The 27,646-nt window shown below is 35.3% G+C and overlaps 1 protein-coding gene across 2 annotated transcripts in view; it reads right to left on the bottom strand.

Moving 5' to 3' along the window:
* Positions 1-27,646, bottom strand: part of LOC145265583 (meiosis inhibitor protein 1-like) — a 768,286-nt gene that overhangs the window by 259,228 nt on the left and 481,412 nt on the right. The window contains exon 21 of one of the 2 annotated variants that reach the window (XM_080121585.1): positions 12,646-12,717. The exons of the other annotated variant lie outside the window; for it this stretch is intronic. Within the exon in view, the coding sequence (XP_079977711.1) occupies positions 12,646-12,717 (72 nt within the window). The remainder of the gene's footprint in view (positions 1-12,645; positions 12,718-27,646) is intronic. 2 annotated transcript variants of the gene reach the window in all.

Here is a 27,646-nt window from a genome sequence, read left to right as displayed (position 1 = left end):
CGTGGGAAACAATGCCACTACGAGAATAAAGCTGTACCATATTGTTGATCCATACGAATTAGCCTTTTAATCTTTCTGGCAGGCACATTACCCAACCGTGGCTTTAAACTTTAAAGTTTAATAAAGTTTGACTTGCAAAGAAATAAGAAAACGCAATTGCAGGGTAAAAATTCAAATATTTACTTGTTGGGTAAATACCACACAACAGTTTCAAAGGAGACATTTAAAGCAGCTATCAAATATCTGTCAATATCATTTTCAAAACGTATCTGCGGTGGCGGGGGGGGGGGAGAAATGGAGAGAAAGAGTGGGGGTGAGAGAAAGGTCGTGAAGGAAGTGAAAGAGAAGGAGAGGGGAGTGAAAGATAGAGGGAGGGGGTGAAAGAGGTTGAGAGAAGTGAAAGAGAACAAAGGAGTGAAATATAGAGGGAGGGGTGGGGGAAGTGAAATATAGAAACGGAGTGAGAGAATCAGGATGATAAAGAGGGGGGGAGGAGAGAGTCTTGCATATGGAAGAGTGAAGAGTGAGAGAGGGGAAAGTGAGGAAGTTAGAGATATAGGGAGAAGAGTTACAGAGATAGGGAGGAGTAAAAGAGAAGTAGTTGAGGTTAGTGAAAGAGAGAGGAAGACAGGGGGGGTGAAAGAGAGAAAAGGAGTGAGAGAAACAGATAGATAGAGAGAGAGAGAGAGAGAGAGAGAGAGAGAGAGAGAGAGAGAGAGAGAGAGAGAGAGAGAGAGAGACTTTAAAACAACAAAATTTAAGTAAAAATGTTTAATATTTCAGTTGCATTTTTTCAACTATCTGCAATAGCAATCCCAGGCCATGTTCATGATACCGAAACTCCTTTGGGCTCTTTAACGAGTGCAAGAAATTGGATATGAAAACATTCCACAAGGAAGGCAGAGTAAAAGTCTTCGTGATAGAATGGATCCAATGTCAAGCAAAGGCATATTATGCTTAATTGTATTTTCCCATAGTTCGATAAACTCATCAACATAAGGCTCGTTGTACCTGCATATTAAAAAAAGTAATCAACCTTGGAAGTTTTCTCTTCTAGTGCAGGAGTCTTTTGATCCCTTTTGCGAAATAAAATTTAGACAGGACACCTAATCTAGAAAATTACTCTTTGTAAACAAATCAGTGAGTATTATTTGAAATATTTGGACTATTATTCTCATACTGAGTGTCATTTTCACAACGTTTCGGTTGATGTAACCTCCGACCTTCTTCAGGTGTATCTTGTTGAACTCAGGAATCTTTCTGTCGAACTCAGGAATTTGAACAGAATTTCGAACAGAACCCTTAATTTAATTTACGGGAAAAGCATGATCATATTCTGTCAGCCATGTCCCAAGGACCCGTGGCGCAGTGGTTAGAGTACTTGGAAAAATCAATTGCAAAAGTGATATTCTCCTGAAGGTTTAAGGTTCAGTTCACAGTGTGAGCAACTACAAAATACAATTGCAAATTATTTAAAACCTCTATCTAGGCATGGCTGACGGAATGTCCATGACAGGAGTTGTTTTCTTAAGAGTCTCACATCGTCAATGTCTGAAACAGAGATATGAAACTTTCAAGTGATGAATGCATAAATTCAGTCATCATAACAATGTAATTTGCAATCCTCTCTGATCCATTAGGATGGAATAAAAAATAGTAGGCATTACTTTTGGAACCTCCCTCCTATCTATATGTAGTCCTTATCAATATCTCATTTCCTTTTTGTCATCTATTAAAGGAAGTGAGAAGACTCTTCTCTCCCTACTTCACATACTCTGTTACTCGCCTCATTGAAACCAGAATAAACCTTTAGTTTCTGATAATCACTTTCGTTATTACTCCCTTCCTTTCTTCCTCCTCCCTTCCTTGTATCTATGGATGCTGTCTTGATTTATTTGGGGTGGGGGTGAAGGGGAAGAGAAGGTCTATTGTAATCTTTAACAAAAAAAAAAAAAAAAAAAAAATTATACAATTGCAAATTACATAGGACTTCTAACCAGTCATGGCTGACAGAACGAGACCTTACTATTCCAATGGATTAAATTAAGGGTTTTGTTAAAAATTTTGTGCAGATTCTAAAGTTTGACAAGAAGATTTCCAAGTTCAACAAGATAGACCTTAAGAAGGTCAGAGGTTATATCGACTGAAGCGTTGCAGAAATAAACACTCAAAACGAGAACAAAAATTTGAATAATCTAAATAATACGAATGAGAAATTTCATTCTATTCTTACTTAATCTATGCATAAAACAAGTGAAGCATGTATGGTCTCCCAGTGAGTGCACAGTGAACGAGGCAAAAAAAAAAAAAAAAAAAAAAAAAAAAAAATGACAATGTTCAGCATTTGTCTCCCCCCCCCCATTTAGCCCCAAAAGTTTCCAGGGGATGTCAAATCCTGGTGAAAATGAACAAACGGTGCAGTTTTAGGCCTTAACATATGTAAATTTGAGTGCAAAAAAGAAATGACTAACCCCCCCCCCCTCATTAAGCCCCCAAAGTCCCCAAGACCTTAACATATTTAAATTTGAATTTAGCACCATGCAAAACTGCTAAATAGACATACACAGACAACTTTGGACAAATAGTCCCCAAATTTAAATGGTTTTTATTAGTCCTAGCAGAGCCCCTGGGGCACACTCAAGAGTTATCGCAAAGTATAGACAAACAAAATTATATAGAAATCAGTTAGTTACAACTCTTCAGAAAGTTTTATAAAAATCCAAGGCATCAATTTTTTTTTTTTTTTTAATAAGCACAAAAGTGTCAATTTTAGCCATTTTAACCCGAAAGGCACCCCGGGGGGGGGGGGCAACAGGAGTTTTCTTGGAAAATCCGTTCTGTTACTTTTTTACTCATATCATGTTTAATGTTTGTGCAAAATTTCAAAAAATTCCAAGGCGTAGTTACTGAGAAAAGTGTGGACAGATGAACGGACAAGGGTGAATTTACAGGTCCACCCTCCTTTTGTCGAGGGACCAAAATTATTTCTTATATCCGTGTATGTTTGTTATGTATTATGTAACTTGTAATTTTTTATTAAGAGAATATTTATTGAAATCAAGAAAAAGCCGTCGCCATCTTGATTTTTTGCCCTTAAGAGAAAAATAGAAAGAATAAGAGAAAGGGGGGGGTAGAAACTGGGACATTGATGCCTGATTGGTTTTAACCCCATTCACTGTGCAACACATACATTATCATGCAAAATTGCATCATTGCTTCTGACTATCATACTCATCCATGTTTGTTGGGAGTTGGCTGCCATGGATTGGATAGCGACCTGGAATGGAAACTTGAGGAGCAATGTTCGAATGCCACTGATTCCTTAGCAATATTTTTACTTGTCCATGTCTACAACATTCCTGTAAGCACCTGATTCTAGAAAAACGAGGGAAACTAATGCCAACAAGAGAATAGAACTTCAATACCTTTATTCCCCTTTTTAATGGCTTAGAGGAGTACGCATATGCACGTCAAATCATATCTACACATAAGAGTTTTACATCGCAAGTTTTTAAAACATTGCGTAGGTACAACATTTTTGTTTTCTTTTCACATTTGACAGGTGTGCAATTCCTTTCGTAAGTAGTTTCTTCTATTTTTTCTATTCTTTTTTACAAGGAAGTCGTCACTTTCAAGAGCCGAAGACCATTAGAGGATAAAGGTTGATAAATGTAAGGTGGTAGTATAGTAATCGTTAACAGTGTTCGACAGGCAGGCAGTTCTAGGAAAGCAGCTTTGTTCATAGAATTAGAATCTGCGTTTAGATTTAGGCACAGATATTATAAAAATCTAAGTAATAATTTGTTTCTTTTCTTCCTTACTTTTTCTCTTAAATAAAAACAAAGAAGTATTGATTAAAAGTACACGATGGAACGATAAAATTGTCGCTCTAGAAAAGACGACATGATTCCATTTTCATTTGATGAAAACCATTTTTTTTTGTTGTAAACCATCTACTAGTTGGCCAGTTGTGTACAAATCACAAGAGCGATAGGAGCCTTCTATCATGTCTGAAAGTGACACAATGTTCAATGAGCAAGATCAGAGATGTTCTCTACCAATCCAAATTATGACAACAGGACCATTGCCAACACCTTCAAAATGCATCTCTGTTTTGCTGTGAATAATAGAAATGTGCATAGAGTGATGGAAACAAAGTTTCCGGCCACAGTTATGGTCTTTGGTGTGGTTTTGAGTGAGGGCCACATCCTGCCACCTTACATCAAGTTGGCTTGAAAATCAACACAAAAGTGTACCTGGATGTGTTGAAGAATATGGTGATTCCCTGGTGCAATCAAGTTGCCACTAGCAGAGCCTGGGTGTGGCAGCAGGACTTGGAGCCGACCCACAAGTCGAAAGAGACCCAGGCTTGGCTTCAGAAGGAGTGCTTTGACTTTGCACCCTTCTCTCACTGCCCCTCCCCCCTCCAACCTCTTCCACCGACTTGAATCCGCTGGACTATTTTGTTTAGTCATACATCGAAAACATCACCAACATGACCTCCTACAACACCAAAGCCAACCTAATCGTCATCATTCACTGAGTTCTCGCCAGCGCTTATGGAAAGGGCATGCTCCCAGTTCCAGACCAGTATCGAGGTGGTGATTGAGTCTGAAGGCCGCTACATTGAATAGATGTCAGCTCTCCTAAATAATGAAGTTACTTGAATTGATTATTTTCAATAAAAGTTTTAAAATAAAGTTGTAATGTTGTTTTTTTTTTTGTTTTTTTTGGTGTGGGGGGTGACATTTTTATCATTCCACCCTGTATACCTTGATGTTATCCACATCATCTTTTATTTATTCATTTTTTTTTAATTAAGAAATTAATGCATATTGATTTTGCTTCCAAAAATATGAAAGCCACACATAAAGTAAATTTTATGCTAAATTGTTTCACATGACACATCATTGTTTCGCCCTGTAAAATTATATTACAATAAGGAATTATGTGTATATGGTATAATCACATTGACCCACAGATTCTTGCTAGAGCACTGAAGTTAAGCAACGTTGAGCCTGCTCAGTACCAGATGGGTGATCATTTGAAAATACAAGACGCTGTGTATGTAGGAAGATGTCGACACTTTCAGCAGCTCCTGGATTCTGTCGATCTCCAGCTGTCTCGACCCTGTTCTGTTGCTGGATCAGGCTGGTTGGGATAAGAGAGTGAGGCTGGCTCTCCACAAACCAGCTTCACTTTAAACAAACTCTCAGTATATGTCATTTATAATCGCTAAGTTGTCTGTAAATTTGTCTTCTATAGCTACAAGATTGCTTGTATCTGTCATTTTGCTCTATGCATAACCCTGAATTATTCCTTTTCTATTGTATTCTTATTGAACTTTAGAAAAAAAGGAATACATTTTGAGTTTTTTCTAAAATCAGAAGGCATCAATGTTTAAGCCGATAGAACTACAAAAAAGGGAGATAACTCCTTTTCTGACGTTTCTGAATTTTTGAGATGAGGATTAGTTATTTGTATTATTATTCATCGGACTACTGTTCTCATCTTCAGTGTGATTTTCACAACATTTCGGTCGATATAACCGCCGACCTTCTTCAGGTTTATCTTGCCGAACTCAGGAATGTTTCTGTCGAACTCGGGAATTTGTCAAGGATCCTTGGCGCAGTGGTTAGAGTACTAGGAAAAATCAATTGTAAAAGTAGTATTCTCCTGAAGGTTGAAGGTTCAATCCTCAGTGTGGGCGACCGAAACATACATTTGCAAATTACTTAGGACCTCTATCCAGTCATGACTGATGGAACAAGAGCACGCTACCCCCGTGAAGTAAATAAAGAGTTCCGCTCGAAATTCCACCCAAATTCCTGAGTTCGACAAGATACACCTGAAGAAGGTCGGAGGTTATATCGACCGAAATGTTGTGAAAATCACACTCAAGATGAGAACAGTAGTTCGATGAATAATAATACAAACTCCTTTTCTGTTTCATGCAGAGTTACCTCCTCCCTTTTTATCTCTTATGCGAGTTCTAGCATGGAGACACGAGAACAATATGTGATAGACGTTAGTAGAGTCTGTAACTTATTCTTGCACATAGTGCTTTGGACTGCTGAACTGATCTGCAAGCTATCACTCAGTCCATCTATACACTTCTTGGGATGTTATGAGTGACTTAAACGATTGCCATTGCTGCAGAGAGGTTCTTCGCTTTCTCAGGATATTTTAAGTGGTCTACTCAGTCCTGGATGTTCCTCTTGAAAGATTTTTTTTCACACTTGAAGTGATAAACAAAGAGTAAATAAAAATGTCTGGTGATATATATTTTAGCATTTTTATTTGGCTTTTAACAAATCTTCTTATCCTTAGGTCAGAATGTCATTCTACGTAATCTCTATCTCTACTGTGTGTGTGAGAGAGAGAGAGAGAGAGTTCCCTAAGGATTTCGAAATGGCTGTGTCGATTTTTAGGAAATTTCACACAAATGTACTTTATGTATTTGACAGTGTTCTTACATAGGTTTTATATCAGAATGTCTTCAATAATCAAAAAAATCTGATGAAAGAACGAACAGGCAATTTTGACCAAAGTCAACTCCTTATACAGTAGAACCCTGAGATACAGTGGCCTCAGAATACGTTTTTTTCAGGTTACTATGTGGAATACAATGTTTTTCCGGCCCCTAGTTACGGTATTTACCCCACCTTACGGCGTTATTTATAATGTTATTTGATTATATACATGTGTATTTTATACTGCACTGTATTTTGTTACTAATTTTTAATATGTACTGTATAAAATTTTTAATATGTACTGCATAAAATTTTGCTTAGACCCCACCATATGGCGATTTAAGTTTATGATCCCAACCCCGGAACGGATTAATGCCATATCCCGGGGTTCTACTGTACAGCCTAACACCACAAGTGCATTTGAAAAGTTTTATTACCACACAAACCGAAAGGCCCAGCATATAAAATCAACACTAGATTGTAGGATAGGGGAATATTCGAAATGAATGTTTCTGTTTAAAGCACAACTGAACCATAATACTTGACTTTTCATCTTAAACTTCAATTCAAACCATTATCACTGCACAAACAAAAAGGCCAGGCATATAAAATAAACAGTAGGTTCTTTGATATGACAGGAGTGCATTTGAAATAAATGTTTATTTAGAGCCAAACTGAAGCATGATACTAGACTTTTGAATTTTTAACATTGATTCAAGTTGCTACCTCTGTTTTAAATTTACTATCTCAGAAATTCTCATCTAATGTAGCTATAACATCCAAGAGTACTGTCCAGACTGAATCTTTCGCCTTGCTAATTAGATCTAAGCCAATCTTTAAGACATGCATTATACATCCATCACTTATCTTCATGCAACTGATATCCTCAACCCACTCTGGCAGAGTTTCAATTCTGTACATCAGAATGCATAAGCAAGCTAGATAGACTTTTCCCTTGGTTTATTTTTGGCTGGTTGTTTTTGTTTTACGGTATGTCAACCCTTTTAAGTCTATTTACTGCCGAATCCAGTGATTTTGAAGAAAATCTTTTTTAATTTTTATTAATTTTTAAAAAACTTTTATTTTTTGTGGACTATTATCCTCATCTTTTTCTTAGTTGTTTCACGACGTTTCGGCCAACTATTCATCTGGCCTTCGTCAGGTGGTAACCGCGACGGATAAGAACTCTGAATCTCCTGACTGTATCCACTGCAATTACTGCCTTCCATAGTTGTTGTCATCTCACCCTGTTTTGACCAAGTAAGCCTCTGGTTGGCTTTGGGTAGGATTGAAACCGCTATCTCCAGACAATTCTCACCTGGAACCGTAGAGATTCAACGTCTCTATCAACTGGGCCACAAAGGGCGATCAAGGTTGAATTTTTTGGTCTTATAAATTCATGTTTATTTATTATCTGATCTTCCATGGTCGGGTCCGTACTGAATGGTAAACAGCCTATCCTGCCTTGACAGAGTACAAAATAGACTTCGTGGCTTAGTGGGGGATGCCCTTTTCTCTACCCTGCAACCTCTCTTCCACAGAAGAGACATTGCGAGCCTATCCTTGTTTTATCGTTATTTCCATGGCAGGTGCTCGTCTGAACTCCAATCTCTGGTCCCCTCTCGCCAATCTTTCACGAAAAACACCCGTCTAGCCGAATCTACTGTGAAAAATTTCCCCCACTCTTTATCTGTGCCTAGATCAAAACATGGATTCCATGAACAAAGCTTCTTTCTTAGAACTGCACGCCTGTGGAACTCTGTTCCGTCTGCCTGCTTCCCACCGGACTACAACTTGGATGTCTTCAAGTCCAATGTTAACAAATTCCTAATGAACCGCCCCCTTAAGTAAACACTTCAGCAAATCTCCACACTAACGTAATGTACTTGCAATAACCCTTATCCCTGAGTGGCTTCCGGGCCTTGATAAGTGGTGATCACTGTGTAAAAAAAAAAAAAAAAAAAAAAAAAAAATATATATATATATATATATATATATATATTTTAATTGGAATTCATTGAGATGAGTATTGTTTATTAATTTCATTTATTGCAGACTCTTATCTTCATCTTTTTCTTATTTGTCACGACGTTTCGGCCAACTAATCCCCTGGCCTTTTTTTAATAGAATATATTTGGGTTTTTTTCAAGTCAGTTTCTATTTAACCCATAGTTGGGACCCTAACAGGTACGACCACTCAGGGTCAGAGTGGACCTGGGAGCAATAGCAATTAAGAGGTGGCTCTACACTCCGCAAACCCTGCAAGCTGTGGCCCTACCATCGGATATAATTTAAGGTCATATCCAGGACCTTCCTTGGTTTACATTCATCAATAAGTCCCAAGTTGTACATCCCAGCTGCACCATGAAGTGACTTGTAGTATCTATACTGTCACTGTATATAGGCAGATTCCTTTCTTTTTCATAAAACAACATAAGTTGTTTGAATAGTGTTAACATGTATTAGTGGTTGTCAGATAACGAAACAAACTGCAGAGCACATGTAGTATGTTAGTAAATAAGATCAAAGGAAAAGATATCTCAAATATGACCAGATGTAATCTGACAGATGCATTACATATAAGTGTGGAAACGTGGAATGCTTTAATTGGTGGCAAACTTGATTTTTATATAAACTGTCAAATTTTGGATGCAGGATTACGTAATTAGGATAGCTAGTACACTGCAATCTAAGAGGAAGTATGTTTCTCTTGAAATCATGTCTGGGTTGATGGCAAAGCAGGTATGATGTTTCAAAACCAAACCAAAATTAACAAATAAGTCAGCACATATATATATATAATTAAAAAAATATATTTTTCTTACATCTATCTATCTCTATCTCTCTCTCTCTCTCTCTCTCTATATATATATATATATATATATTATATACAATCTAAGAGGAAGTATGTTTCTTTTGGGGTTGATGGCAAAGCGGGTATGATGTTTCAAAACCAAAATTCACAAACAAGTCAGTACATATTATGTTTAACTAGCAGAACCTGTTAACCAGCTTTGCCCGGTGGAAGGACTCCTTCCCTGTCCCTTGCAAAAAAGTAAATTATGGTTGTTGATAACATGCAGGTACTGTTTGAATCTGAAAAAAGCAATAAGGGAATGTGTAAATCCGTATGCAATAATAAAATTAGGAAAAATGGTTCATTAGAATAAGAATGATTTTTATATATAATTTAAGAGGAAGTATGTTTCTCTTGAAATCATGTCTGGGTTGATGGCAAAGTGGGTATGATGTTTTAAAATCAAAATTCACAAATAATTCAGTACATATATATAATTTAAAAAAAAAATATTATTTTTATTTAAATCCTTTGAGATGAGTAATTTGTGTATTTTATTTTATTTATTTATTTCCGATCTGTTATCCTCATCTTCATAGTTGTTGTTGTTTCAACACGTTTCGACCAACTCATCCTTTGGCCTTCTTCAGGTGATTAACACGATAGAAATACTGAGTCTTGTAACTATATCCCCAGTAATTACTGCCTTTCATAATTGTCATTGTTGTCTCACCACGTTTTTGGCCAACTAATCCTCACATTGAATTGGGGAGGATTGAGATTCAACACCTCTATCCCATGGTGCAGAAAATCACAACTCAAACATATGCACATACGTAGTCAATAATGTTTGCATAAAGAAATTTATACTACAATACTGCTCTATGTGTTATTGAGCACTTTCTATAAGCACCAGAATTTTGTTGGATTAACATTTACAAAACTACAGTCATACAATCATTATTGCATTACATTGATACAGTATAGAGTTATAGAAGTGGTAAACAGCATATAGGATAAGAGAGAGGAAGATGAAGCGCTATACAGGGAGAGAGGATGAAAGTGATAAACAGAAACGTAGAAAGAAATGGGTAATTTTAAAGAAATTTTCTATCAGTATTAAAAATGACTTTGCATACTCTCTCTCTCTCGAGATTCACCATATGATTGAGAACAGAAATTCCCACCAGAGATGACTGTATCAGTACATGTATGGATTATCATATGAATACAAACTAAAGTATTTGCTAAAGTTTTCTTTAGTTCTCTCTCATTACAAGCCCCATCAACATTCTCCGATGAGAGCGTCTCAGGCGATTAGCAATAAACTAAAACCCCTTCTCAAAGTGAGAAGACAAGGCTTGGGAGAGTGGACCTCCCAGAACTGCACAGAACTAAACTCCCACTGCAAAATCAACAGGAACCAGACCATTACAGGAATGGTCTAACCTCTGCTGATTTTGGGGGCCCAGGTGCTAAAGAAATCTTCAAGAGAGAATCTTTGCAGAGAGGCTGCATCGTTCTCCCACATACAGCATCTGTTATTCCCAAAATAGTCATTTATTCATCTGTTATTAACCAGGCTCCACACCACTTAACTTCAGCAACATAACTACTCTCAGTACAATATATATATATATAAGTAAATTCTTGGTACAGCAAAATGGAAGGAGAAATTTCAGAGGAAACATAATTTAATTTAAATCAAAAAGATCAAAGAAACAAAAAAACGGGCAGGTGGAATTGTTAAAATTTTCCTTAAGGCCTTATCGTCTGACCCTCTAAGAGGAAACGTCAGAATGATAAATTAAAAGCTAAGAATCGAATGAGGAAAGAGGGAAATTGGTTTCAGTTGGAAAACCAGTGAGAGAAAAAAAAAAAAAAAATATAATTCTCACTGTTCAGGTGGTTTTAAATCAGTAAATATTTCCAACTGATGTTTCAAAATCTTTTGTCTACACAGGCTAGGTCGAGAGTTATTAATAACTAACGCCTCAATGATATTGAGATGATAGTTCGACCTAGCACTGTATAAAACAGAAAACCAACCATCGGAATATTGGTCAGAACACCTATTTATACTAATCAGGTGATTACCGATGGCAGACTCATGAGCTATATATACTAGCAGGCTACCCAGCCCGGTTGTAAAATATGTATAAATATTATATTTTAATTAATGCAGAAACATGCGAGTATCATGCTTTTTCTAAGCAGTTCACTTTTTGTAAGTAAAAAACAAATACTCCAGCTGTGATCGAAACCAAAGCCTAAAAACAGTGAATCGAGTATGATAACCATTAGACTAGCTTGAAACAAATTTACAAACTTACTTATTCCTAACATAAAAAAAGCTCTAATGTTTCATAGCTGTGCATGTGCATTCATGAAACAGTCGACACAGATAAAAATTCAATGACTCCAAGTTTTAATTTTTACTCCTCAGTAGTCCTTTTACCGGATGAAAACTGATTAAACAGTTTCCACATGTCTTAATGTACGAAATTTCAAGTCTGTAGATCAAAAATTTGCTGAGTATAGAGGTTGAGAAGTGTCCTTACACACGCATCCTCACACACATATATACATATATATATATATATATATATATATATATATATATATAAACAAAGAGTTAATAAAATATGTTAAAAAACACTTTAGCAAGAGTTAAAAAAATATATAATCTTCAAAAAGGAAACACAAAATAAGTGGATTGTCCTTAATCCGCAAAGTTTTGAAAGAAATATTTTCCTTCTCATCAACAGAGGAGGAATTAGCAAAATGAAGAATCAGATTTTGCTTACAAAGAAACTGGAAGTGAGCCATAGAGTGTACTTGCTAAAAAAAACAACAAAAAAAAAAAAACAGTGAGCAGAGGGAATGGGGAAAAAATGATTTCACGTGAATGAATGTTCGATTGAAGAGTGGAAGATCCAAAGACGGTAAAATCCAAAAAAGTTGGTAAAAGTGGAGTATCCAGAGGTAAAGAATCCAAAAGCATCCCATTACTGGAAGATATTTCGAGATCATCCAAAGGATAGAATTCAGTGAAATAATTCACAAATGGGTATAAGAAAAAAGAATTGAGTTCAATATATTATTATAAAAAGAAAGATAAATTGTATGGAGAATGAAGAAATGGAGGGTTTTCAACATGTTACTGCAGAGGTTAATTTTTAATTTATATATATATACATACCTATATATATAATATATATGATGGACTCTCCCGTCGATTTCGACGCATGAGGTTCGGACAACTTACATTCCCGTTTTAAACAAATTTTCAAAGAAATCAATGTAGAATAGTCATATTCACATGTATGTTGAGTACATGCATAGATATTTAAGAAATACATTTTAAAAATTTACCTGTTTCAATGACAAGTCGAATAAAACCAAACATTTCTTGACATGGTCCGGACATGAGTTTGCAATCAAAGACTGAAAAATAAAAAGGTAAGAACTATATGTTTACTAGCATTTCCGCCCGGCGTTGCCCGGGTCTTTGGAGGTGTGTGTTGAGCAAAAAAAAAGGTATCAAATTTCGAGTCTGTAGACTGAAAATTGACAGAGTTATTGCATAAAGAAATGTACACAGACAGACACTCACTTTTATAGATATATAGATTTGCATATAGACATAAATGAATTGGTTAGATCTTCTAAAGCATCATCAATGTGTAGATGTTATTTATTTGGTTTTGTTTTGCGATACTTTTTGAATGAATTCAATTATTTATACCAAAGTGAATTTTTACCTAAATGCGAATTGCGAAATAATTTTCCCTTTGGCCAATTTGGTACCCCCAAATGGGGAGCGCCATATGTATTGTTTTAAAAATATTATTATCCACTGACACATGTTTTGTCGGCTACGTGTTTAGTAAGATTCGAAATCGGGACCCCCATGGTAAGACGCTTAAACCTCTACCATTGGGTTATCTCGCACGACTGCTAGATGTATTGCGTTTTATGTAGATGTTATTTGTTTGTTTTCGTTTGCAATACTTTTTGAATGAATTCAATTATTTATACTTATATTTATTGAATCAATGTGTACAGATATTTTTACATGAGAAATTGAAAACTGAAACAATGTTGCAATTTGTTTTATTTGGATTCATTGAACTTTTCTTTATAATTACAACAGTAGATAATATATACAAGTAATAAATAAAAAACAAACAAACAAACAAACAAAAAAACACTAATATATATATATTTCTGTAGAGATATATTTTCTTATATATTAATCCTTATATAAAAAGCTCAATGTAATTACAGAGCAATATAGAGAATAAATGACAAAAAGTTATATTCCAAATTCATGATGTTGACCATCTTATAATTTATTCCTTTAATTCAGTTGGCTTATAAAATTCTTGACAGTATCTGTTCCGTAGATTCATTGATTGATATAATAATTAAGTGATTGATTTTGCGCTACAAAACAGATACTGTCAAGAATTGTATAAGTCAACTGAATCAAAGGAATAAATTATAAGATGGTCAACATCATGAATTTTGGAATATAACTTTTTCTCATTTATTCTCTCTCTCTGTCTCTCTCTCTCTATATATATATACATAATATATACTAATAACAATTAGTAATAAATCGTGGTATTAACAACTAGAAATAAAAATAGGTTTAAGGCTCCTAAAATTTGAACTAGAATTGTCTGCAGTGGTTAGAGTACTTGGAAAAATCAATTGCAAAAAGTGATATTCAATGAATCCTCAGTGTGGGCGATCGAGAAATACAATTGTGAATTACTTAGAACCTTTATCCAGTCATGGCTTACAGAACAAGAGCATGCTACCCCCGTGAAGCAAATAAAGGATTTCACTCGAAATTTCGTCCAAATTCCTGTGATCGACAGAAACATTCCTGAGTTCAACAAGATACACCTGAAGAAGGTCGGAGGCTATATTGACCAAAACGTTATGAAAATCGCATGCAAGATGAGAACAGTATTCCGATGAATCCAAATAATAAATCCTAATCTAAAAAATTCAGAAATGTCAATGATGCAATGGTAAAATGATTAAAATCATTTATTTATTGTTTTTGAGTATAAGACATCTACTCGGTCATAGCTGACAGAACAAGATCATACTACCCCCCGTAGATTAAATAAAAGGTACATTTTTATACAACTTCCAGAGTTTGTCAGAAAGATTCCAGAGCTCAACAAGATACACCAACTGAAACACTGTGAAAATAACATTCAAGATGAGAACAGTATATATTATTTAATTAATTTGAATGTTTATTGAGATGAGTATTATTTATTCATTTATTTATTGCGGACTAGTATCCTCATCTTTCTTAATTGTTGTTTCACAACATTTCGGCCAACTATTCCTTTGGCCTTCGTCAGTTAGGAGATTCAGAGTCCCTATCCTGTTGTGGTAACCACCTGACGAAGGCCAGAGGAATAGTTGGCTGAAACATCATGAAACAACAACTAAAAAAAGGAGGATAATAGTCTGCATTAGATAAATGAATATGAGAGCAATAGTCTTAATAATCCAAATAATCTCTCTACAAAGCTAGAAAATTTCTCACACCAAAGAGTATCCTATACCTTTACATGCATGGAGTATTGTTGATACACTTGGCTGGTGCGTCTATCACTGGTCTTAAATTTGATAGATCCCACCCTATCAACCAAGCTCTAACTTCTGTCCCATCACCGCAAATGTTTGATGAGTGCTTTAATGAAATATGCTCTGATAGCACATGCCACCTCAATGTAAATACTTCTGAATAACCTGAAAAGCAGCAAAATCCCACCTCTTCACTGTTCAGGCACCTAGAAGTAGAAAAGCCTTTTATTCTAATAGTTTCTTCCCTTGGATTGCTAGACTTAAAAATTCCCTCCCTGTTTTCTGCTTATCTGACTGTAGTGACATGCAGAAATTTAAATGTAATGTGAACAGACACCTCACTATTCAACTCCCTCCAAGCCCACTTTTAGACATGATCCCAAATAATAGCCCCTTATGCCCAAGTGGTAACATGCTGAAAAAGAATGGAAAAAAAAAAGGGTTAAGAGAATGTGATTGAAAACATAGAATCTCATCAATTGTGCTCCATCTAAAACTTAGTAGCAGGACCGCTGCGAGGAAGGTGGGCTCTCTCTACCGTGCTAGAAAACTACTAACACCCGAAAGTATCCTGTGCCTCTATAAGGCAACCATTCGCCCATGTATGGAGTATTGCTGTCATATTTGGGCTGGTGCATCGGCTACTAGTCTCTCGCTCCTTGACAAGGTTCAAAAGAGAGTCACAAATCTGATAGGCCCTGAACTGGCATCTAAGCTTCAGCCGCTGTCCCATCGACGAAACGTTGCATCCCTCTGCCTGTTCTACAAGTATTTTAATGGTGAATGCTCTAACGAACTGCAAGCACTTGTGCCCCCACGACGTGAACATCTTCGACAGACCCGACAGGCTGCAAAATCCCACCCCCACACTGTAGAGATCCCTAGATGTAAAAGATCTTTCTACTCCAGTAGTTTCTTCCCCAGAACCACTAGACTTTGTAATTCCATTCCAGGCCCCTGCTTCCCTAACTGTACTGACGTGCAGAAGTTCAAGTGCAACGTGAACCGACATCTTGCTGCCCAAATCCCTACATAGTACCCCAGTAGTTGTTGCCCCTGATAGTAGCCCCCTACACCAAAGTGACAATGTGCCTTATTTGGGGTGAAAATGTAATTAAAAAAAAAAAAGAAAAAGAATTACAGATGCCTTAAATGTACATCATCTCAGGTGGCTAGTCACTCCTTGTATCAAACGCATCTCAATATCTCAGCTATTTGGGAGCGTTATGTAGCTCGCTTGCCAGACTACAGAATACCCAAGAAGCTTCTGTTTGATGAGCTCTAGCACAGCAAGTGCTTACATGTCGACCAGAGGAAATGTTACAAAGACACTTTAGAGGCATCACTTAAGGCATTATACGTTGACCAGTCATCATGGGAGCAGACATGATGGTGCCTGCTAATATGAAAATGACAAGAAAGCTGCTGCAGAGAAACACAGACAGGACAGGAAGAAAAATCCTTTGAAGCCCTTTGCACCTGCTACCATTTAGTGACCCCAGCGCAGCAAAACTTTCCAAACATAGATTGGGCTTATCAGTTATGTTCACAGTCACCGATGATGACCTCCCCAGCTTGCCTCCTGATGATCTTCGTCATTTTGACAGACTAATAATAATAACACTACCGAGTGTGGTAAATGAGTACTTTTTTTTTCTTCTAAAGATGCTGAAAAATCAACTAGGAGGATGATTATGAATTTACATTGACCACAGAACCCACAGATAACAACTCAAAAACTATTTTTCATTTCAAACTTGTTTTTTTTATCATCTGAAAATTTTGTATTTAATCTAATATATAAAGTTATCTTATCGGATTTAAGGTTAGACTCAACTATTAATCCATCGGAAATATTGATATTTGATTTAAACTAAATAGCTTATTGGTCCCCTGAAAAAAGGAGGGTGGACCTCTCAATAACTACGCCTTGGAATTTTTTGAAATTTTGCACAAACATTAAACATGATATCAGTAAAAAAGTACAGAATAGATTTTCCGGGAAAACTCTGGTTACCCCCCCTAGGGGTGCCTTTTGGGTTAAAATATTAAAAGTGACACTTTTGTGCTTATTAAAAAATTGATGCCTTGTAACTTAACTGATTTCTATATAATTTTGTTTGTCTATACTTCGTGATAATTCTTGAGTGTGCCCCAGGGACTCTTTTAGGGCTAATAAAAACACTTTTTTTTTTTTTTTTTTTTTTTTAACTATTTTACCATATTTGTCCAAAATTTTCTGTGTATGTCTATTTAGCAGTTTTGCATAGTGCTGAATTCAAATTTAAATATGTTAAGGCCTCGGGGACTTTTGGGGCTAAATGAGGATTGGAGGGGGGGGGCAAATGATGGACTTAGTCATTTCTTTTTTTGCATATTGTAGAACTCAAATTTACATATGTCAAGGCATATAACTGCACCGTTTGTTCATTTTCACCAAGATTTGATGTCCCCTGAGGAATTTTGGGGCTAAATGGGTGAATGGGGGAACTAATGCTGAACTTAGTCATTTTTTTTATGCCTCGTTCACTGTGCACTCATGGGGAGACCATGCATGCTTCTGTTTCTTCATTCCACTATCATTCCACATTAGATTTCTTTTTAAATACTTACCTGAAAAAAAAAAAAAAAAAAGCTTTAAGAATGTAGAATTTTTAACTTATTTATTGACTAGCAAGGAGACCCGACGTTGCCTGAGATTCAATGATGATCAATGAATGTTTCACACTCCCATATTTTTATTGTCATCGAAATCAGTGAAATCTCCAATTTTTTCAAATTGATTGTCTGCTCCAGTTGGGGAACACATCGCAGTGAACCAGAAGGAAGCTTCACATGCCTTCTCGCAGTTACTCAGTCCACAACACATTGTAATCTACATTGCACTGTAGAGAACCTATTGTTGATTTAATAAAATTATTTTTATATAATGACTTGAATTAAAGTTTAAGATTCAAAAGTCATGTATCATGGTTCAGTTGTGTTCTAAACAGAAACATTCATTTCGAATGCGCCCCTGTCATATCAAAGAACCTTGTGTTGATTTTTATGCCTTGCACTACTGGTTGTGCTTTGATAATGACTTGAATTTAAGTTTAAAATGAAAAAGTCAAATATCCTGGTGCAATTGTGCTTTAAGCAGAAAGACTCACTTCAAACGCGCTCCTGTTATATAAAAGAACCTACTGTCCCTATTTACTTGCTCCTCACGAGGGCAGAATTAAACATAAAGTTTTTAATGTGGGGAAAATCCAGCTCCCCTAAAAAGGGGCACTCTGGATAGGAACAAAAATAAAAACTGCCTCAGTCTAAAAAGGTCTCTTCCACAGATTTAAAACAGGAAAGGTGAAGTGTAGTATCAGCACAGATACTACACTGTGATCTTGGTCCGAAGAAAGAACCTATTGTCGATTTTATATGTCGAGCCTTTCGGCTTGTGTGGTAATAAAACTTCTGATATGCACTTGTGATGTTAGGCTGTGTAAGGTGTTAACTTTGATCAAGATCGCCTATTCCTTCTTTCATCGGATTATTTCAATTATCAATTGACTTCTTCAAATATTTTTATAAACAAGTGAAGCATGCATGGTCCTCTGTGAATACACAATCAATGAGGCATAAAAAAATGACTAAGTTTAGCATTTGCCCCCCTATTTAGCCCCCCAAACCCCCCAGGGGATGTCAAATACTGGGGAAAAATGGACAAGCGGTGCAGTTTTAGGCCTTAACATATGTAAATTGGAGTTCTGCACCATGTAAAAAAAGAAATGACTAAGTCCATCATTAACCCCCCCACCCCCACCCCACCCTATTTAGCCCTAAAAGTCCCTAAGGCCTTAACATATTTAAATTTGAGTTCAGCACCATGCAAAACTGCTAAATAGACATACACAGAAAATTTTGGACAAATATGGTAAAATAGTCCCCGAAATGAGGTGTTTTTATTAGCCCTAAAAGAACCCCTGGGGCACACTCAAGAGTTATCGTGAAGTACAGACAAATAAAATTATATAAAAATCAGTTAGTTACAACTTTTGAGAAAGTTTTATAAAAATTCAAGGCATCAATTTTTTTAATAAGCACAAAAGTGTCAATTTTAGTCATTTTAACCTGAAAGGCACCCCCCCTAGAGAAGCAACCAGAGTTTTTCCGAAAAATCTGTTCTGTTACTTTTTTACTCATATCATGTTTAATGTTTGTGCAAATTTCAAAAAATTCCAAGGCGTACTTATTGAGAAAAGTGCAGACAGACGAATGGACAAGGATGAATTTACAAGTCCACCCTTTCTTTGTCGGGAGACCAACAAGTTATTTATTTATGTTTTTTTTGTTTTTTTTTACTAGAGTGTAATCATTATGGAGATCAAGAGGCTACTTGAGGATAAAGATTAAAGAATGTCAAGTGGATGTTGAGACCACTTGAGATGTAGTAACAGCGAAAATTGGGCAGAACTTTATTATTTAAGAGAACTTATTTACGTTGGATTTGAAAACGACCATGTTATAGTCAACTGGGAAACAGTCCTGCGATATTATGTTCCACAGACAGGTAGTTCTAAGAAGAAAACTTTTCTTGTAGAAATTTTGTTTAGTTTTTGGTACAGATAGAGAATAAGGATAACTGCTGACAGTGATTGTAGGTAGACGAGTGTTTGTGAATAATTTACAGAGGTGGGGGTTATAGATTGAATCTCAGTTAAGCACTTGCCATGAAAACAATGGTAGAGCAGAGATAGACTCGTAACATTGCTCTTCTGTGAGAAAAAGATAGCGGAGAGGAGAAAAGAACGTCACCTACCAGTCAAGGTGGAAAAGACTTCTCAGAGCAGCTCCTCCCCACATGTGGCAAAAGTTTTTTTTTCTTTTACTTTTAGGCAACACCTGGCAGTTGCAATATGGCACAATCACGTTGACACACCGGTTCTCACCAGATTACCGAAGTTAAGCAACATTGAGCTTGGCCAGTACTAGATGGGCGACCACTTGGGAAGGTGAGGTGCTGTATGTACCGCAAGGTAAAATACCAGGTTAAGAAACTGGCATGGTCTATTCTTCTCTCGAGGGTAGATGGGACTCTCTTGCCGTGGTAGGCACCCCATCTAGTGATGGTGTCACAATAAAAAATATCCTTGATAGCCCTAGCGAAGCATCAAGTATTCAGAATTTTCATTAAACTACAAACTCATGTAGTGAGTTCAATCTCGGCTACGGTCACGCTGGATGGATGGATGGCAGTTACAGTTACTTCATATGATGAAGAAAGAATTAAAATAAAATTCAGTAAAATCGCTTTTAGAGTTGAGAGTGCATTCAACATTTTTTTTTTAACAGAGCAAATTACATTAGAGTCAAATAGCACACCCCTAGTTAAAACAAAACTGAATATTATTTATTTCCCTGGTGGGAAGATGTGACACAGAGATGGGAAAGTGGGACTGAAGAATCAGCACCTTAGAGCAGGGGTTTACCAAACTTCAAGACATCATTGAACCCCTAAGGAGGGCAAAGGTTTTTCATGAAGCACTAACAAGATAATTTGTAAAATAAATATAAAAAAAACCCATTAATTTCAAATTTTAACACTAACTAATGATAATGCTTAGAACGATTTTTTTAATTTGATTAATCAGAAATTGTTGTGTTTTTTGTTAATTTATTTTTTATTTTCTTTTTCATGAACCATCCTGAAACTTTTACACCTGTAGTTATGCATCATATCCGTTTCCAGTAAAAAAAAAAAAAAAAAAAAAAATCAGTAATTAAATGTTTGCAGTAATTTAATTTTCTTATATAAAACATTTGGTTCTCTTTAAGAAAGGGCTTCCTGAGTCCTTCAGCCTCACTCATGAAGCCTCAGGGCTCTATGGAGCTTACTTTGGGAAACCCTGCCTTAGAAGAATAACACTCTGGTTTACAACAAATGCTGGGCCAACCTCATCAGCATTTCCCGGTAAGGGTGCCTCAGGCTAAAATAATAAACTAGCCCCTTCTTAAAGGAGAAAAAAAGCCTGGGAGGGTGGACCTCCTAAAAACTGCACAAGACTAACAGCATGCCACAATCAACACAGTAAAATCCATTTCAATAATGGCCAATACTCTTGGCTTTGATGCTGAGGAAAAAATGTCTTTAATAATGAAGTCTAAAGATTTGCTTTCTCCCAAAATTATATAATGCCTAAGACATATTTTTTTATTTATTTTTTTTTACAGAGGAGTCACCACTTATCACGGCTTGAAAGACACTTGAGGATAAGGGTTAATGAGTGCAGAGATAACAGCATATTAATAATCAGTGGAAGAAATGGAAATTTAGGAGGAGGCAGCTCCAGAGGTAATTGTTTATATTGGACTTGAAGACGATCATATTGTTGTCAACTGGAAAGCAAGTCAGCGGAACACAGTTCCACAGGCTGGTAGTTCTAGGAAAAGAGCTTTGCTCATGTCATTTGCGTTTAGATTTAGGCACAGATAGAGTGGGGGGGGGGGTGAAACTGTTGATAGTCGTTGTATCTAGACGAATTCTCTTAAAAAAAAAAATTAGATCAACTGTACTTAAAGGTAATCAGAATACCCCTTTTCATTGGCCATTACGCTGAGATTTCTCCACTTAACCTTAATGTTATAATGCTGAGTGTTCAGCAAGGCGGCATCAAGTACCATTTTTGCAATTTTTGGTATGATTCAACCAAGGATTGAACTCCAGCGCCTCACCTCATTAGTGAACAATATTATGCAAAATGGGTCGCTAAGTTGACTTTAATACTACTAAATAATATTGAGGTTAATTTGCAAAATAATTTGGATACCCTAATTAAATAGCAAAGAGATTGTATGATAAAAGCCTACAGTGAAGCAGTTTGTGTGTATATATACAGAGTGACTCAAAAAAGAAAACGGGCCCCAACTCTAATTAGGTCCTGTTTCTTAGTGTTTTGTCCGAATGAAATGAAACTTTGGTCATAACTAGCTTATTATATTCAAAACATCACATCAATTTATCCATTTTTTCAATTTATCCATCACATCCATTTAGCTTTTGTTTTTGTTGGGTCACCATATATATATATATATATATATATATATATATATATATATATATACATACACACACAGAATAAAAGATCAATAATTGTAAAATTATAAATTAGCTTCAAAAGGAGAAACCTAAAAGGTGATGCCCTGCAACCCACAGAAGAGATGTGATGAGCCTGATGGAAAGTGCTTATCTGAGCTTCAATATATGGTTCCCCCTTCCAAACTTTCACAAAAAACACCCGACTAGCTACAACCATTATCAACAATTTCCTTGACTCGCTGTCTGTGTCTGAACGTAAACGCAAATTTCATGAACAAAGAATTTCCAGCTAACTACAATATGGTCGTCTTTAAGTCCAATGTAAACACGTTTCTGTTGAACCATTCCCTTAAATAATAAAATTATACCTATTGTGCTGGTGACTTGACCTTAAACTTATTAACCTTTATCCTCGAGTGGCCTTTGGGTCTTGCTAAGTGGTAAGTCGCTTGAGTAAAAAAGATATAAAATAAAAAGTTCCCGAGTTTTTAGATTAAGTTGTGCATGAAATAAAAACAAAAATTCTATTTTGATTTGTTATGATTAAGTTATTAATCTTTTACTAAGCATCTATCACTTTCACCCTCACCCTCTTTCATTGAATGTTGTTTGTTTTCCCCTACTCTTATTTTACATGATATCACACTCGCTTCAGTCTCTCTCACTGTGTTTATTAACAGTCGATAAATAGATGGAAAGAATAAACATTAAAAGCTCTCGAAAAAAAAAAGAAACTAATTTTGAATTTGCCTCTTAACTTTTACACAAGGTGTACATGATGTTCCTGTGTATTAAAAAAAAAAAAAAAAAACTTTATTTGCATTTGCGATAAACAAAATTGCAAGTAGTTATAATTTTTTTTAAAGTACATGAACTTCATGGACACCTTCAATATTCAACTTGTTTTTTCCCTGATTCCACTAATATAGTCCGAGCTCAATTTTTCTAATATATATAATATAAGTAGAAAAAGTAAAGTTATTGTAGAATTGGATTTACAATATTTCATTCAAAACAAGGAATATGAAATAAAGGTGAAAGGTTCTTTATTCCATGGAGTTTCAAAGATAAGCTCTTCTCCTCAGTGAAAAAATGTTAGTAAAAAGTATGTATAGACAAATATCTATTTTTGCTGGTTAGCTCATTTTTGAAAACAGTTGGAAAAGACATGGAACAAAGGCCATGTACAATCTCAACAAGATCATGAGATGCACAAACATAGATTTCATTAGAAGGATTGAATGTAGAAGCGACTGGAAAGCCACTATTTGTACTCCTTTTTGGATAATTAAAATTTTGTATACCTTTGCTCAAGCCCTATGTACTGTTCATAATTTATGTGCACACATTATATATATATATAGCCAGTAGAGTTTAGTTTCCTAGAAGTACATCCAATGAAACAACATGTGTCTATCAAAATAGTGCTCAATGAGTGAACAGAGCAGGTATATTAATTTTATTTATACAAACATTAATGGCTAGATATGTGCATACATGTTTCTGTAATCACCCACATTGGGGGATTACGTCTTCAGGCCAAGAATTACCGTCGAAAGTGATATTTCCACCAAATACATTTTCCTATTTCGTTTATCAAGTTAGCATGCAACCTGGGTGGGGGAAGGGGAATAGAAAAAAGATGTTTATTATCTTCAAAGACCTCACTCATCCTTTTTACCGTTTTTTATGACTCCCACCCAGGTTGCATGCTAACTTGATAAACGAAATAGGAAAATGTATTTGGTGGAAATATCACTTTCGACGGTAATTCTTGGCCTGAAGACGTAATCCCCCAACGTGGGTGATTACAGAAACATGTATGCACATATGTAGCCATTAATGTTTGTATAAATAAAATTTATATATATATATATATATATATATATATATATATATATATATATATAAAGTTTGTACTCATGTTCAGGTAACCTACAGCTAAAATTTCAAGTATTTAGACCCAAAATTGGCGAAGGAGTGTGATAGAGTCTGCAAAGGGCAACTCTTTCAACTTTGACCCCTTGGCAGCCAAAATTTCGCCCAATAACTGATGAAAAAGCTTGCAGCATGTCTGAATACTCTTTATGTAAAATTTCAGATGTTTAGACCCAAAATTTGCTGAATAGTTTGCTAGAGACTGATACGATCAAATCTTTTGAACTCTGACTCTTTGGTAGCCAAATTTTCGGCCAAAACCGATTAAAAAGCTTGCCCTATGTCTGAATACATTTTATGTAAAATTTCAAATGTTTAGACCAAAAATTGGCTGAGAGGTCAAATTTTTTAACTTTGACCCCAATTTTGACCCCATAACACTTATTTTCTTGGGCTCAAATTAAGTTAAAAAGTTTGATCTATGTCCAAGAAACCTACATCTAAAATTTCAAGTGTTTAGACTCAAAATTCGCAGGAGTTTGGTAGAGTTTTCAAAGGTCAAATCGTTTAACTTTAACCCTTTGACAGCCAAATTTCTGGCCAAAAACCGATTAAAAAGATTTTCCCATTATGTCAAATCGAATATGTAGACTGAAAATTGACAGAGTAGTTTGGTAGGGAAATGTACACACACAGATATACACACAGAGAAAATTTCACTTTTATAGATATATAGATATAATGTGTCTTTGTTTAGTGTCAATAAATGTCTGCAATAGACTTACTATCGATTAACTTTTCAAACGTATATGACAATTTCTGAGGTTTATATAATGTAAGCCCCTTTAAAAACTCATTTCTTATTGTTGAGCACTTTCAGTTGAGTTAATTCGGTCAATTTAGCTCTTATGCATAGATCATCATTTAATTGTTAGATCACTCTGATTGATGTAAAAAACATTTAAAAATAAAATGCTTAATTTCAACGTTCTTTCATGTGGTTAACGGTAGCCGAATGGATATGGTCCTTGCTAATCAAGCCAGAGATGACTTGTGTCGCCGGGTTCGAATCTATCGACTGATATTAGTCATGATACCCTGCACTGAAAATTCCCGAAAGGATGAAACTTGTGTCTGTAGGTATTTAATTCTTATAGTAAATATATATACATATATATATATATATATATATATATATATATGCAGAGATGGAATATTGATGCCACTGTGTAACTTAATTGCCATAAATCAAATAAAAACAATTAATGGAATCGATTTTGACATTGGCACAAATTTTTCCGATTCCGATATCCCCTCCAAACCAAAGCTTCGATTTTTCCTATTTCCAATTCTGATTAATCGTCCCAACATTAGTGTGTGTATGTATTTATTTATTTTTTAAAAATTTTATTACCGTTTTATCTGCTTAGTTATACATGTTCCAGTTACCGAATCGTATTAACGATCCAGTAACTTTGTCAGACTTTAACAGCCAGTCTTAATGTTAAAGTCTGTAACATTCGGTAACTGAAACATGTGTAACTAAGCAGATAAAACGGTAATAAAATAAAAAATATATATATTTGCTCTGCAATAGTATTGAGCACGTCAGGTTTTTACTAATTATCATTTTTGCTATATATATATATAAAACCCTTATGCATTCTTATATTATAGCAATCTTAAAATGTTATTCAACTAAAGAAAATCATCAACATGTACAACATAAATTTTTAAAAAGTGTCGAAAAAATAAATACAAATAAAACAGGCCAAAGACTTGGAAAAGTAGTAGTTTTAGAACTTATTTCTTTCATTATAAAAAAAAAAAAAAAAATCTTGATGTATCTACGAAGTTCCAACAACTGCATTTATTTATTTTTATTTCAAAATTACAAAAACACTAAAAAATATATGACTTCATTTAAAGATATATACTCGGGCATCGACTGTAACTTTGCTCAATGAATTGCCCTAATTGGCTTACCATAAAAAGCGAACAGTTTTCCAAACAGTGAGCGAAAGCAATACGTGACACCTGGGATTGAAACTGGAGAATTCATTAGTCGAAATACGATTAAAAAGTAAAGATGCTAATGGTAAGCCAATAACACAGAAATATTGTTATATTTATATTTCTTATTAAGATGTTTTTCTAATTAAATGATGGAGACCCTCCAAAAAAAAAAAAAAAATGTTTTTCCAACAAATATTACTACAACTGCTGAACTTTTTCTTTAACCTGGCAATGTAACAAAAACTTATAAAAATATATACATAATAACAATCCTTTTGATTTTTATTACCAAGAGGATTGGTTGGTTGTTTTTGCTTTACGGCATATCAACCCTTTTCAGATTATTTAACGCCGAATCCAGTTTTTTTGAAGAAAATTTTTTAATAGAATATATATATATTTTTTTTTTTTTCAAGTCGGTTTCTATTTAACCCATAGTTGGGAGCCTAACAGGTACGAATCCAGTTATCTTGAAGAAAATTTTTTTAATAGAATATATATATATTTTTAAGTTAATTTCTATTTAACCCATAGTTGGGACCCTACAGGTACTACCACTCCGGATCAGAGTGGACCTGGGAGCAATACAATTAAAGGGTGGCTCTACACTCCCCAAAGCCCACAAACTGGAGCCTCATATATATAGTTTATATATATATTATATATATATGGATACAGTTTAAGGTCATATCCAGGACCATCACCAGGAGGAAGACCCAGTATTTCCTCAGGATTCAATGAGGAACACTATATTCATAATACTAAATTACCTTTTTTATTCTTATTACTATCAAGGAGACCTGATGTTGCCCGGGATTGAAGAAGGATAAACTAATATTCCACACTTCCAATACTTTTACTGCCATCAAAATCAGTAGAATCTACCATTTTTCAATGTCCAGTGCACCAGGAGGAAGTTTCACATGCTTCCCTGCAGCGACTTAGTCCACAATATATTATAGTCTACACTGCATTGTTAGATCACCAAAGTTAAGCAACGTTGAGCCTGGTCAAAATTAAAATAAGTAACCATTTGGTAATAGCAGTGCTCTATATATAGTGTATGTGCTCTGAAGCCTGGAGAGGATGGGTGCTACCAGACTATTCTTACCAAAGATATGTTGCATGAAATAGTGCAGTGCCTCCCACAACCCTGGAGGGTTTAGGGGCTCATCCATTATCATCATGATCAATCGATCTACTCACATAATGCAGGGTACATGGGAATTAGTTCAGAGCATCATAAAAGGTCATCTCAGAAAGACCTTAATTTCAGTCATAGATTAGAGTTAAATCACACGTTCGTATCGTTACCAAAGTAAATATAAATGGTAATAAATTTAGATGATAAAATTTAAACAATGAACTTAAAAAAAAAATATCTTTATTATTTTTATCCCCCCCCCCCAAGGGTTATTATCAAATGGGCCAGATTTATAGAAGTGGAATAAACTAAGTGGGGAGTTAAGTAGCAAGCTGTTAATATTACTATCACATGTTCGCCTAGTGGGTAAAAACATGCAACATTTCTGAATGTTTTTACAGTTTGAAAAGTATTAAAATGTTTTTGACTTATAATAAGGTGGGGGATATGACTCCAATGATTTCGACGATCACAATTATAACAATCAACCAATCAGAAACTTCAAAAGTTATTATAAAAAATGTTGAATCTTGGATTCAATCAGTTCGCCGTCAGTTTCTGTCTCGAAACGACAGAATTGTGACTGCATTGATTCTTCGACGCCATCTTTGTTACTAAGAATTACTCAACACTCGAAATGGTGA

Source organism: Euprymna scolopes, chromosome 40 (assembly GCF_053919585.1).
Source record: "Euprymna scolopes isolate OS-2025 chromosome 40, ASM5391958v1, whole genome shotgun sequence".
Taxonomy (NCBI): domain Eukaryota; kingdom Metazoa; phylum Mollusca; class Cephalopoda; order Sepiida; family Sepiolidae; genus Euprymna; species Euprymna scolopes.
The sequence above is the reverse complement of the archived record's forward strand: the minus strand, read 5'-3'. Positions and strand labels throughout refer to the sequence as shown.